The sequence below is a fragment of the Bombus huntii genome, chromosome 10 (assembly GCF_024542735.1).
Source record: "Bombus huntii isolate Logan2020A chromosome 10, iyBomHunt1.1, whole genome shotgun sequence".
Classification (NCBI taxonomy): domain Eukaryota; kingdom Metazoa; phylum Arthropoda; class Insecta; order Hymenoptera; family Apidae; genus Bombus; species Bombus huntii.
The window spans coordinates 12,037,566-12,051,760 of NC_066247.1; the positions used below are offsets into that span (position 1 = coordinate 12,037,566).

The 14,195-nt window shown below is 42.9% G+C and overlaps 1 protein-coding gene across 1 annotated transcript in view; it reads right to left on the reverse strand.

Annotated features, from left to right (window-relative positions):
* Positions 1-2,501: 2,501 nt before the first annotated feature.
* LOC126870451 (uncharacterized) overlaps positions 2,502-14,195 on the reverse strand; it is a 194,547-nt gene continuing 182,853 nt past the window's right edge. The window contains exons 6-7 of the mRNA XM_050628194.1: positions 7,509-7,873; positions 2,502-6,704 (exon numbers count right to left, since the gene is read on the reverse strand). Coding sequence (XP_050484151.1) covers positions 6,493-6,704; positions 7,509-7,873 — 577 coding nt within the window. The 3' untranslated portion in view covers positions 2,502-6,492. The remainder of the gene's footprint in view (positions 6,705-7,508; positions 7,874-14,195) is intronic.

A 14,195-nucleotide genomic window follows, 5' to 3' on the forward strand; every position in this document is an offset into this window, starting at 1 on the left:
TGGCTGCATTCTTCCGGCCAATTATGTTTCTCCGATGGTCTAAAAATATTTCAGGTTAGAACGAAGTAGAAAAAAAATTCCTTCATGGTCTCTGGTTTCAATTTTATCGACCAACGACCCAGCTACAGTACCGATTAATATTTTCGTTAATTACATTTCCAAATGAAGGAAAATGTTTCTTCATCGTTATCGTTGCAGAGTGTTTCTGTTTCATTAACTTTCGAAGAGCGGCCAGTATAAATCCTTGACTGGAACCGTGTTCTCTCAACGAACCAGCAAGAAGCACGAGAACCAACGAACTTTCGCGCCTATTTTCTTTAAGTTTCTCTAATAAAGCTACGCTTATTTCTTGGCGAAAGATCGACCAAAGTAAGATAAACACGATAACGAGAGAAGCTTCGTTTCAATCGGCATTTCAAGTCCTCCAGATCGTACAACTATCTTTGTTTCTCTTCTCGAGGTCCAAGCTTGATTAATTGAAACGTTAATATAATTAATCCACGGCTCGTCTCTCCAAGATGGGAGCAAGAAAGAGAGAGAGAGAGAGAGAGAGTATCTTTGGACTAAGACTCGCTCGTTTGGAAACGTTTACGCGTCGAGGGTTGGTCTAACAAGCCAGAAGACACCCACTGGTCCTTTGATTTATCTCGTTTAAACATTTGCACTGTCGAGTTTGGAACTTCCCTCAGGTACCGGCGAACAATAGGCTCGTGGATTTTGACGAATAGAATTCAGCGACCTGATTTATTCTGAGTTTTAAACCATCTTGCATCGAGACGATCTTTTGGGACCTGACACGTTGATAGTTGGCGCAAAGAAAATTTTGAAAATTTTTCTTACGATCGCCGTCGTTCAAACAATTTATTCGTTCGTTCACTCTTTTTGTATCCGTTACTCGCTGCATTATTTGTAAAAGTATTTCTACAAAATTTGTGTATTAAGAAAATCTAGGAGCAAACTATATTGTACAGAGTCCAACCAAATAACGTCAATTCCGGACTGGACAAGACTAAATAGTCGACAGAAGGTCATTCTGCGTGTGAAAATAAGTCGAAAACGTACAATCAAATTTTCCACGAGACGTTTTGTTTGAACTTGAAAAGAAAGTTTGGAAATTTATCACACGCGTGTACCAGGCCTATTCTTAACTAAACACGTTCAAACTATTTTCTTGAAGCCCCAAATAGGAAAATGTTATTCTACGAAAATATTTCCTTGAAATATAATTATTTCTCGCCATGATGTCGCTCTCACAGACAATTCCACTCTTTTTCTTGGTTATACGATATCGTATACAGACGGTCTCTTTGAAAAGCACTCCACGATTAATTTCTCTTCCCCGGGAATAAATACTACGTTCGAGTAAGCAACGGCAAAAAGTCTGGAGCGAAAGAAACGGGCGACATTAATGCGATTAACTGTACGCGAAGAGATAAAGAAGGGTTCGGTAAAGTGCGGCTGAATGGGTAAAAGGGGGACGAGGTTGGATTTCGTGCAGCATCATTGCACTCGGCTCGTCCTCGAAAGTCGAGGGTCGAGCAAAGGGCGGCTGCGGGTTTGCCTCCACCCTCTTATCTGACTGTGGGGTTCCAAGATCCGTACGCCTTGTAGGTATTGTATTCTGGCTACCTGTCCTTCGTACTCGTCTTTCTCCCAGCAAACCGCACCGCGTCCTTTATTTTCGGGTAATGTTGCGTGATAACAACCAACGGTGGCAGCTTTCTCTACCCTCCGACTCTGGAATTGCTCCGCCGGGACGATTATTAATATTGTCGGTTGGCTTGCGAAGAGGGATCGGATCGTTAACAGAAAGCGTTCTATCTACGAGGTTTCGCTTGCTGATTTTTCGAGGGAACAATGGCTGAACCGTGGCTTCTCTTCCGCCAGTATAAACGTATACACTACCTCCTGTGCGCAAGGTACATGAGGTGCATATATCGCATGTGGCGCGATTCGATCAAAGGACCGATATTTTTGTTGCATTTTCATTTTACGATCGAAGAATGTTTCTCTACCGTTACGTTTTTTACCTCTTGCTACAATAACTGCCATCAAATGGTCCGTTAAATTTAATCCTTTCCATCTTCTCTTACTTCTCTGTAAGAAAAATATAACGCGTTAACATTGGAATCGGTTTTACAGAACGTAGGAAAAGAATGAATTTATCGTTTCATTAGTTGATAACATTCTGTACGCAACGTACGGAAGATTAAATTAAAACAAGGCAAACGTCGCTCTAGTTTGTTTGTCTGCAACGACTGGTTGATTGCGACAGCAAACAATTTTACGGAGGATCGAACGAAACCTATGACATTTCAATCGTTCGTTCATGGAATTCGATTATACTTAGACGGTTATCGGTTTCGTAGCGAATCTTACAGATGGAGGAGACCAGAGCAGGATACGAAAATCGTACGACCATTCCTGAAATAATAGCTACTTTATTACGATACGAATACCATTCATCATACGTCACAAGTGAAAAATATCGTTCGAACGGATTTTATCGACAGATTTTATTATGTAATATAAACTTATGTGTTATACATTGCTACATATTCTTGCTTAACGGCTAGTCCTATCGGCTAGGTCCTTAGAGGCTAGAATGCACAGTGACTTGTACAGAATCATCCTCCTTCCTTCCCTTCGGTCGGTCTCTCATTGATTTGTCATTGTCTTCCGTGAGCCGCTCACGCGTTAGGGAGAAGAGAGAAAGAGAGGAGAAGCGTTTATGCGTCTGCGACAGGTTTGAAGAAGAGAGAGAGGAAGAAAAATGACACAGACACGCTTGTGGGTATAAAGATGGAGGACAACGGAAGATTCAAGAGGAGGATGGGCAGGAAAAAGTTTTTCGAGGGGAAACGCAAAGGGGTTGGCAAGTGGGAAATACAGGAAAGGATAAGATATACATTTACACGAGCGTTTTCTTTGGTAACGTCTCCTCTCCTTGTTATCTCGCGCTTTTATTTCTTAGGCAAAGTACGGCTACTCCTTCTCTCTCTCAGTGTCGTTGAAACTTTCGTTAAGAAAGCGTCCCCTCGAGCGTTTAGTTTATAAAACGTTCATCCCCTTTCTCTTAATGCTGCTAAAACTGCGACGGCTTGGTCCTTCTTCCCGGTTGAAATAAAAGGCCCTCCCTTTCGTCGGTTCTATCGTAATGCGCGTATTGTACCGCGAGAAATTTTACAGTCCACCGAACAACTTTCTCGTTCCGTGGATATAAGCGAAACCTTGCTCCTGTTTATCTCGCGTATTATTACGCGTATCTTGCGTAGTCGAAATTGGCTACGAATTTCGACCGTTTTTTTTTTTTGTACTCTATCGATTCTTTCTTTTTTATTCTATTTTCATTCGGACATTCCATAAGTAATTCCGTGCCTGTACACGGAGACTACAGGGAGGGAGGAACGGTGCGACAAGTGTATTCTATTTTGCAACTTGGTTTTGAAACTAAACGTATGATTTTCTATACCATTTAATTTTTCAAATTAATTGTGATCGTTGATCGTATCATGAAAATATTGGAAATATTACGATATTTCTTGCTTTAATAATTGTGCTATATACATTCAGGAAACTTCGTCGATTCATCGGTTATTTTTGTGGAATACGCTTCTACATCTAACAGATCGTTTTCGTTTTTCGACTAATTGCGAGTTCCGGCGATTGATAAGGGACGATATTACTTGTGGAATAACCTGATAGATCAATAGCGAAATGTTTCTTTTAGAATTCTATTTTTACAGAACGAGTCGATGAAATTCAAACGAATACGGTTACGTCGTTCTTTTCCCTCGTTTCCAACCCTTTACCACGTTTGATCGTTTTAATTACTCGAAACGATAGTTGACTACGCACGACAGGGTGTCCCTCGACGGATAGCGCGCCGCATAATTGCAGCGTTGCCCGTTACGAAATAACATTACGTGAGGAGGACAAGCCGTTGCGCGTGCAGCCCTTGACGGGCGTCGTAATACCAGAGCCTATTAATTAACAAATTACGATTAAACGTTAGTTATTAATTATTATCGTTAAATTTACGCCTAAGATATAATACACTCACCTAAGTATGTACCTGATGATATCTTTTTTTTTTATAAAAATTTCCCTATCACGCCATGAGAACGAATACCGTAACATTGGCGCGGGGGAAAGATCTTTCGCGGAACGAACCTTCTTTCATTTTCTCTCGTTATTTTTCTCTCGCGTTCTCCCTTTTCTCTCTTTGTAAATCTCTTACGAATTCGACAGGGCGAGATGAGCGTCGTAAGATGTTGTTGCATGTGTCGATATCGATCCGTCGAAGAGCGTACTTTCAACCCCTTAACCGAGTGTTTAATCATTTTATAGCGATAATAGAGACCGAAGCACGCGGGTATTTGCTATTTTCATATACACCATTTCCCAAGTAGAAACGTTGGAAGAGGGGCTCGGATCGATAAATTCTTGCACCGTTCAAATGAAAACGCGAACACCACTCCAACGAGAAGTGCACTCGGTTAAAAGGTTAATAGAACCGTAGCAGCAGCGAAGCGATGCAAACGCGGAAATATACAACGTCGTCCATAAATTCGAGAGCGCAACTATCGATTTCACTTTGCTCGATACACACACGTATAAGTAATAGATGCTTTTTTCCTGATTATAAGTTACAAGATGCAGGTCCTCTCTTAAAAAAATTCAAACGTAGCATCTCCATAATCCCCTCGATGTTCCCTTCACCCTGAACTACTGGCGCTGGCGTAGAATCAATAGACGCTTTCAGGTTCCGAGATACGTGTCCCGGACACGAATCGCGAAGAAATGCAAAGCTAGTTTCGAATGGTAGGATATCCGGCGACCGGTTACTAAGTCCCTCTAAGACCGTCGATCGACACGCGAACCACCCGTTGGATTTCTACCGAGAAACTTTCTCATCCACCGGCTTCTTCGTTCGTCACACGTACACACGCGATACACATACACATACACACAGAAACTAGCACATACATACTGGAGACGGTGTTCCATCGTGCAAGACCAGTGGACTAATTGCGTTCAACGCCTTAGCCGCTCGGGGAATTGCCGGCAATTTTTCGAACCTTCGGAAAACTCTGTACTTCCCTCGTTTCCTTCTTCTTCTCCTTTTTTTCTCGTTTTTTTCGGTCGTTGCCAAACCACGAGACTGGATCGCGTCGACGGGATATCCGACAACGGTGGGAACTGGGACGCCCGTATCCGAGTTTCAGCGGATCGCGTTCGGGAATTCGCTTTATCCTGCCAGGATAATCCGTAAACCGGCTCGAATTCTCGTGGAATTTCACAGTTCGAATCGCGACAACCTTTATCTCGTTTCCGATCGGCCGAGTCCACGAATGATAAACGCGTACGCCTCGACGTTTCAACAAGGACAGATGTGGTCTCCGACAAAAAGAGTCGTTCCTCCCTTCTCGTTCGTTCTTCCGCGAGTCGAAGTTTGAAAACGCGTTGCGACGATTATCGTCGCGTGTCGATATAACGCTGGGCCGACCGGCAGTTAAACCAAGAAGCAAACTAGATCGAGATACGAATTTTCCGTGCTCCAGCCTAACGCAGAAAATATCGCGTAGGAAACGCGACGTCGATTGGCGATCGATCGACGTCGTATTGAAAAGCGTCCGTGCACGAGAATCGTCGAAAATTAAGCGCCATTCTACGCTCCAACGATCCCTCTTAACTCGTTCGTGTTGCATTTTTATACCTTCGTCCTTTCGGCCCCTTTTCAACGGAGTTTCCAAACGCTCTATCCAGAAAATATGTCGATCCGACCGAGGGTCGAACACGAACGAGTTTTATGCAGAGCAGGAAACTCGGTTTGTAGGCCAAGGTTCAGAACGATGTTTCTTCTCATTACAGAGATACAAGGATAGCGTGTACGCGAGAGCGAGCTGAAAAAGCGACATAGCGATAGAACGCTGCACAGAAATCCCTCGTTTTCTTGTCTAATAACGCATTCACATTCGTACGATAAATACGTAAGTGCAACACCGAGCAAACCAACTGCATCAGTGTGCATTGTGCGTGCCTTGCTCGACAAAGACAGAAGGTGTTTCCTTGCGTAGCCTTTCTCATTCTATTCCCATGTCGCGTCCGTTTACACGCTAACGCACGACTCGCCTACTTCTCTATCTTTGTATCTCTATTCCTCCGACACGCGGTACGATTCTCATTTTTTTTTCTCGTTACGTTTGATATTTAGCTGCCGATAAACAAATAATTATTGACTCGATCGATCGATAAACGATCGATCGTGATATTATCGACGCCGTCTCTGCCCGTGCGAAATCTTTGGTGCTACGACTACGATAACGTTATTGACGCAATCTAGCGGACCGCTAACGATCCAGCCGTGTTCGTCTATTTCGTCGAGACCCATTGGGTCCCTCGAATCCTCCCTTTCGGATCGTTCAGGGTAAATCATCTCGAGTCGACGGCTTCGTCGTTCACGGGATCGTTTCACCGACGACCACACGACTACCATTGATAGCTGTCCACGATGGATTTGCCGTCGGGGCAAGGGCTCGCGCTGCCGCACCACTTGGTCTCTTTCAGAGGCGGACACGCTGATCCGCCACGGCGTGGCTTTATCGTGATCTTCCGCGTCCTCTGCGTCTCTCCTACGCCGCAGCTACGACTACAGGCGCTCCATGGACCCCATTCTCCGACCTTGCAATCCCTCGGAGGACCTGCGATCATCGAACAACGCCATTAATCATCTTGCAATCGTCTTGATTAAATGGAAACTGGGTTTGTCGTGGAAATTAGTTGGTCGGAAATGGGAATTTGCAAATTTATTCATTTAAGAGACATTTGTCAGTGTTTGCCAAGGAAATGACTCATCAGATGGCTAGAAAATCTATTTACGCGTTAAAGTTTAGCATGTCAGATTACGTATGCATCGTTTCGTACGAATATGAAAATTCGATGCTGTGAAAATGAAACGTAACGAAGAAAAAGACTCGAATATATTCGACGAGATAAAGTAAGATCGCGATATAAAAATCTATGGACTGAAATAGCTGTGGATGAAATAGTTTCGCGAAAAATCGTAGAGCGAAGGATTAAATGAACGAGCGTAATTGACAACCGAGGCATTAAAACACAATGCGCGCTTGTGTCCATTTATGACGAGCTTTGTCGCTAGTTTTAAATAAATTCAAGTCGTCAGAAAACAAGCGTTAGACCGGTATTTACACGCAACAGAAGAGGCGAAACGAAACGGAAAATATAAAAAGATAATCGACGCGGCGACAAAGACCGCGATTCTAAATGCAGCGAGTCAGAGTGGCGCGAAAGAGAACGTTCTTTGAGCATCTGCGCGGAACACATCGTTGTTAAGCTCTGTTTTATCATTAATTTCTACAAATGAAAAGATCGCATCAACGTGGTCGAGTCATTGTTGGCACGAACCGTGTCACGTCGCTTTTGAAGCAGCGGAGAAAGGTTTTCAACGAGAAGCTGAATACACAGCACCAAGATCTTCTACTCACGCGTTCTCAAGCGTTTTCCTTTAGACGTTAGTCGATGATGTTTCATTCTGAGCCTGTGCTGACGTTGGGTCGTGATGTCGGTGGAATTCCACGAATGACCGAGACTGTTGCCGCTAGTCGCGTTTGCCATTTTCCTCTGAATATCCTCGAAGATTTGTGCCTTCTGCGCTTCCGCTGTTTGTTTGTACTTTTGATAGTAAGGCCAGCCGATCTTTCCATCGACTTTCGAAAGTTTCGGTGGAGGTGTCGCATTGAATCTGGGTCTTTGTAACGCATATGACGAAGCTATGCTGTCCATGATCGCTGCTTTATTGTCTCGCGGAAGCTCGGTTATCATCTGACCACTTCCGGTCGTCGTCCAATATCTGTAATATACGAGAATCGATCGTTTTATCCGAAAACTCTATGGAATTTTTTCTATAGATTCTTATAATTTATCGTTAATAAACTACGGATACTTTGGCAGATTCGTATCTTTGTAAAGACGATTAGAAAAATGAGATCTGCACAGAGATTTGTTTCATCTATTAAATTAATTCAAGGTTCTTACGAATTCTACGAAATTCTATGGAATTACATACGAAAGTATATATGCCGTTTCGATATACTAATTTTGTGGAATACTTAATTCGCTTATGTATGTTATAACCTATTTTTCCGAAAGAAAAAGATTCAAACAGAAGAAACGCACGTTTAAAAATATTTTTCCTCCACCTCGTGGCGTTATATAAATTCACAATTTCGAAACTTGCTTATATTTCAAAAAGTTGTGCCTTCGAAAAAGCTACTAATTTTTCTATTGCGTTACTCTTTCGTCATCCCGCGTTTCAGTTCCAAGTCGGTGGCAACGAAGGTATTAATTATGTCGTGGTTTAACTTCGATAATTAACCGACGAGCTTTTCTGTGATGCAACGCCGCCCGAAAAGTGCCGCGTTCTACACCAACGGACGAAAGAAAAGTTTATACGCATCCAAATTCCCACAAACTTCTTCCATCGCGTTCCAGTACGAGATCTGTTCAAACAACCGCGATGCTCGCCGCGTATCAAAACGCATCGGTCGCCACCCGGTCGCTTTCCCACGAGGAGGAAAATTATCGGGAACGGCGTGTCCACGTAGTCAGTCCATCGGTCGTTGCTTGGATTTCTAGATGCGGAGTTTGCCGAAGCGTGGGAGGTGCGGCCCACTCGAAAACAATTTCGAGAGTTGATTTACGAATGCCGTGTCTACGTTTGTACGCGACGAGAGCCTTAGTCCGGAGGAAAAACAGACAGAGAGAGAGAGAGAGAGAGAGAGAGAGAGAAGAGGAAGAACGGAGCAAATAGGTGTCGAGAGAAAAGAGAAGAAGCGGGATTTCTGTTTCACAAACCGAAACTTATTCATCCCGCTTTGCTCGTTCCCCTATCCTTCTACTCTGCGCTCTGGAATTTTCGATCTTCTCGTGTTTCTTAGTATTAGACGATGTCGGTCTTGGGAGAGCTCGAGTTTCCCGACGAGCAACCTAGAACTGAAAATCATCGACGAAACGAGTTCTCCTCATCGACCAGAGTAGACGGTGCAATCTCACTCGCCGATGGTTGCCCATTCGGAAAATAGACCTAACCCGAGAAGTTTAAGTCCACCGCGTAGCTTTTTCCAATTTACGAGGATCAGGTAGACAGGCAGGCTGACGCGCTCCTGTGTACGTTTTTAATTTATTTCCCTAGCATTTGCATGATTTCAATTTCGTGCGACAATTCCGCCGTGGAGACACTCGCCAGGCCTCGGGATACACCGGCGAATTGGCTCTCGCGAACGGTTCTCGTGGCAAAATCTCGCTTGAGAATTTTGTTTTGTCGGTTTATTCCTTCTCTGATCGTTCGTCGTGAGTTACGAGTCGTTCGCTCGGCAGAGGCTCGAAAATAACCGGAGATTCGCCTTTTGAGGCGAGCACTTCGACGCAGCGCAGTCCTTGGAGGATCGATCGAGACGCGATTTTCTCGGTCGACGAGTCGCGACGTCTCGACGAAGCGATCGTGTCGTGAAAATGAATTTTTCACACGACGTACGTCGCCAGATAACTATTTCGATAAAAGCACCGCTGCTCGTCGTGGGAAAAAGGAAGATTCCGCGAAGCTCATTTGCGCCGTCCTTGCTATTAATGGTCTCGTTAATATTCAAATTTATTAACGTCGTCGTTATTCGCTTTGCGCGATTATTTATAGTCACGGTGGATCTGGCGCGACTATTTTTCACGTCTTTTTTCGCCTAATCTCCGCCGAGCATCGCAGTACACCGAAGGTTGTGAAAAAAGAACTTGTCGCGATACACAGTGAGAAAATAAGACTAGCGTTTCGTCAGAATTAAATTACTCCCCCGTTCTCCTCCGCTCTGGTGGAAAAGGCACGAGCAAACGAAGAGGAAAATACTCGAAAATTTCGCGGTATTTATCGACATTAACCGGCATCGAAGCACGATCCATCCTTTCGTTTTTCCGAGAATCGTTTCATCCGCGCGACTTAGCGTTGACCCAGTTCTCGCTAATTTCTCGCCGGTTATAACATTTTTAATGTGTTGCCGCACGATAATCTTACCCTCTGTCTTAATTGCCGTGCACATTAAACCGTGGGATGTAAGAAGCCGTGCCGAGAAGCTTTTGGCATAGAAGCATCCCGAGAGCGGCGATAATTTTGCATTTTCTTGGAAAAACCAGCTAACGTCAACAATGAAGCTTTCGTGGCTCGTTAGGCTTAGGAAGTTTCTCTTCTTTTATTTCAAGGCGAAATAGGCTACGAAAGAACAGTTATTTTTTATCGTGTGATGGATGTAAGGTGTAATTTTCTATCGTAAAACTGCGAATATTCGTGCAAATCAGCATTATTGCAAACATCAGCGTGTAACGACGATCAAAAAGTGACAAAATGTCTGAAGATCGCACAACTGGTACGAAAAAAGGAAAAGGAAAAAAATGATGGAAAATTTCAACACGCAACGAACGTCGAATTTAAAAGTGGAACGTAAAATTTGTTCTCGTTTAAACTGGCTACAAATGCGCAAACATCTACGGTCAACTTATCGTTCCAATCATTCTCGTTTTATATCAACGATGATAGTAATGTTCTGGGATTTTTAGTTGGAAAATTAATTCCATGATCGCGACTTTGATGTAGAAAAGCAAGATTGTAAACAGCGTGAGCGTTTCACGTAGGATCCGCGAAACGAAATTACAGCCGGTGGCTGGGATGCGCAACAGCCTGTTCGGAAGTTTGAATCGACCGTTTGATAGGAAAATTGGCCGATGTAGCCAGGGGAGCGTTTTCGAAAACTCGATGGGCGATTTGCTCGCGTAAACGGAAAGGTCAATTAAGCGTAACGTCACCTTCGCGGGTAATTGAAAATATATTTACGAAAGCGCGTTATTATATCTGAATTTGCAATTCAGATAGCTCATTACCGCGCACAGCCGGAGCTTGACAATTTTAAAATGCAAATGCTCACGGAGGCATAAATTCGCGTCCGCCAGCCGACGCTAAATTCCGGTTTCTGCTGCTTTCGACGACTCTGCAAAAAATATGAGGACGTTCGGTGGATATGTCGAGGAAAGTAGTCCATCGCGAAGCTTACAGAATTTTTTCTTTTAGAACGAGCCATCGACGAATCGTTGTTTGCTGTTTCGTTCGAATATTTACATCTTTTTGTTTTTTTTCCATCTTTTTCTATTGAAATTGCAGCGATAATTCGTACGTGGCGTAACACGCTACGGAATTAATGTTAATTCTGCGAAAAAGCGGAATACGTTTGATAACAGAAACGGATACGATATTCGCGATATTTGATTTGCTGCATCGTCAAAGAACACTCATCACGAGTAATAATTAATCGTAATCTGATCGAACATTCGCAGGAAAGCTGGATCTTCTTTACGAAGTAATTGAGTTTCATTCTGCATTCATGGAAAAAGAGCAACCCTTCTGATTTAAAAAAGGTCTCTCTCTCTCTCCCTCTTTCTCTCTGGGAACTGAATATATAAACCTGTTTGTTTATGTTGGATCTTCGAATACGAGGAGCGTCAAGCCGGGAGAACCGTCGGTGCCTGAAATTTTTTTCAATCATCACAGCTGCCACGCGCGGTTCGTTCGTTATCATGTTTTTATTTATTTCTATGATATTTATTTTACGGTGGATTTATTTATGCGATTTAGAAAAGTAGTTGGACATTTACCTTGGAAAACTCTTACGCCTACATTATGCGTGTTTCATAGAACTTGGTGAAACTTCATTAACGATATAACGAGACACGACTGTTCTTGTTATCCTGATAAAGTTTCGAACAAATCCGAAAATCTACGTAAAAGTTACAAGACATTTAACGTTATTGACGGTAAATTCGCTTAAAATACATTTACCAAAAGCTACGTTTCTCAATTCGTTTCACCAATACCATCACTGTCGTATCCAATTACGGTAGCGAGGAAATTTCGAACTATTTTATTTTAATAACGCGCATAAATTTCCATATCCGCAAAGACATTTTTACAATAACCGTTCAAATTCTACGAATCGTTGCATCTATCCGTGACATCGTTTTAAAGTTGCCTCGTTTCCTCCCCACCCGAAAGCAATAAAAATTCCACATCCACGTTTGACCTAATTTAAATATCTTCCCAAAATCGTCCAACATTCCGCAACTATCATTCGTTCCAAGAATTTCTCGCAGAGTGGCAAAATTCCTCGATCGCAGTAACTGCAACGTTCCCTCGGAAGATAAGTGCGATCGAGTCTGCAATTATCGCGCTTTTCGTAGTCTTACAAACGATCTATCGAATCGGGGCAGGGAAAAGTACGTATCAATAAGGACGGAAGTCGACGAAACGCAAGAACGTCCGAGATTCGATCGCACACGGTGCTATCTGGCCACTCTGGCTTCGAGTGCCGATCGTCGTTTCTGGTAATCGGCCTCGTACCCTCGGGCTTGAACTGCCGGCCTTTCAACCGTATCCCGACAATCATCGTAATCTGCATCTTCGTCTATTTTTCTCTCGTCTCTGTTTTCATCAGCGTCTATTCTTCCATTCGATTGGAAACCGTGCGTACACGTCGTTACTTTATTACCAGCGAAATGTAGATATGGAGAATCGGTTAGTCGACGAGTTACTATTCGCTTTCCACTTGGAATCTAGTTCGAGAGGAGCGTAACGAGTGGAGATCCGGACAAGTAACGTTTGATCAGGATCGAACTAGAGAAGCTTTAAGCGTACCTACTGTGTATATTTTGGTTTAAGCGCATCGCTAATGCCAATCTATTTCTCTGTAAAAATAAAAACTGTAAAATATCTGAGATTCGTTCCGGTGACGCTGTACAGTACCGCTAAAAGCTTGGAATACGTTTTATCTTTACCAAAGCTTCAGAGTTTAACGCGGTTTGCGAACTTTCAACTACGTGCATTTTACAGTACAAATTTCAAAATACGTAGTATCTCATACGGCGGATAATACAGCGGATTGTCGTATAAAGTATTCAGTTAGATGATATTCCTTCGTATCGTCTAACGATTACTTCATTTTTTCTAGTTTCGAATACTTTGTTAAGTATTGAGATATGTATAATTTTGTGTGCTAGACTAGATCGACCGCGTAGTAGTGATACATGTATGTGAATATGAGTGTGTGGAAGTATGTGTGTGCGCGGCGTCTCGAAAACAAAGGAATGTATACTGTTCAGTTAAGAGTCTGGTATGGAGGAAGGTGAGACGCGTGCAATGTGTATCGATGAATATCTTTGAAATCGTTTATCAAATAAATCTATAACTATTTTAATATAAATGCTAAGTGTAAACTTAGTGTTCCTTTACCATTATTTCGGCAATTAAGATCCAAAATTATCAACATTAAGAAACCGTTTAAATGCGTTGCACGGAAATTAAGCACTTTAAAGAGATTCAAATACGAATAGAAAGATGATTCTTTTTGTTAAACTGTGTCCGATTCAGAAATCTACTTAACGCTTTATTTTACGATCTCGCTATACTTTCCTCACCTACCATAGATCGCTTGGAATTCGTCATTCTAATAATCGGCAGGATCTTCTTTTTCGCGATTACGTTTGAAAAAGGAAAGTGGGTCACTCGAGTGAATGATATTGTACGCAGTATTATTCAATATAGCCTCGTAGTTGGCCAGCGACACACTTCTTTTTCAACGTCCAGCGACATTGTTCGGGGTAGCCGACGTCTATAGAAATGTTTCTAAAGCTGTTTCCTCGATGAGCTGTTGCACCTGTCGTGACAGCTTCTCTATGGAACTTGTCATTAACGTTCTGTACACGCAGAAACACGCGCTCAAATAAAATACGCGAGACCGCGGCTCTTAAAATATGATTCGGCAATTTCGGTATTTTCGTCACGAGACTAGCGAGACGAAAGGACAGCTTTCTCGACCGATCGATTAAACTGCTAAAAAATATTGGTTCAAGATCGGTGATCGATTTTTCACAGCGTAGATTGAAAAGTTTCGAGGCTGTGCAGTACGGTATAAGCTTGATCAGGCGTTTCACGTTTTCGAGGCATCGAATCCAAGGTAGTTGCGTATATGCCGGAAAAAAGTAAATTCGTCTGCACGTTGTTCCAATTTGGTTAAAAGTTTCGCACCCGAAGCAACGTATTTTACGCTTGTCGTTGGTCTGCAGTGACGTTGGTCGCAGGTATCACA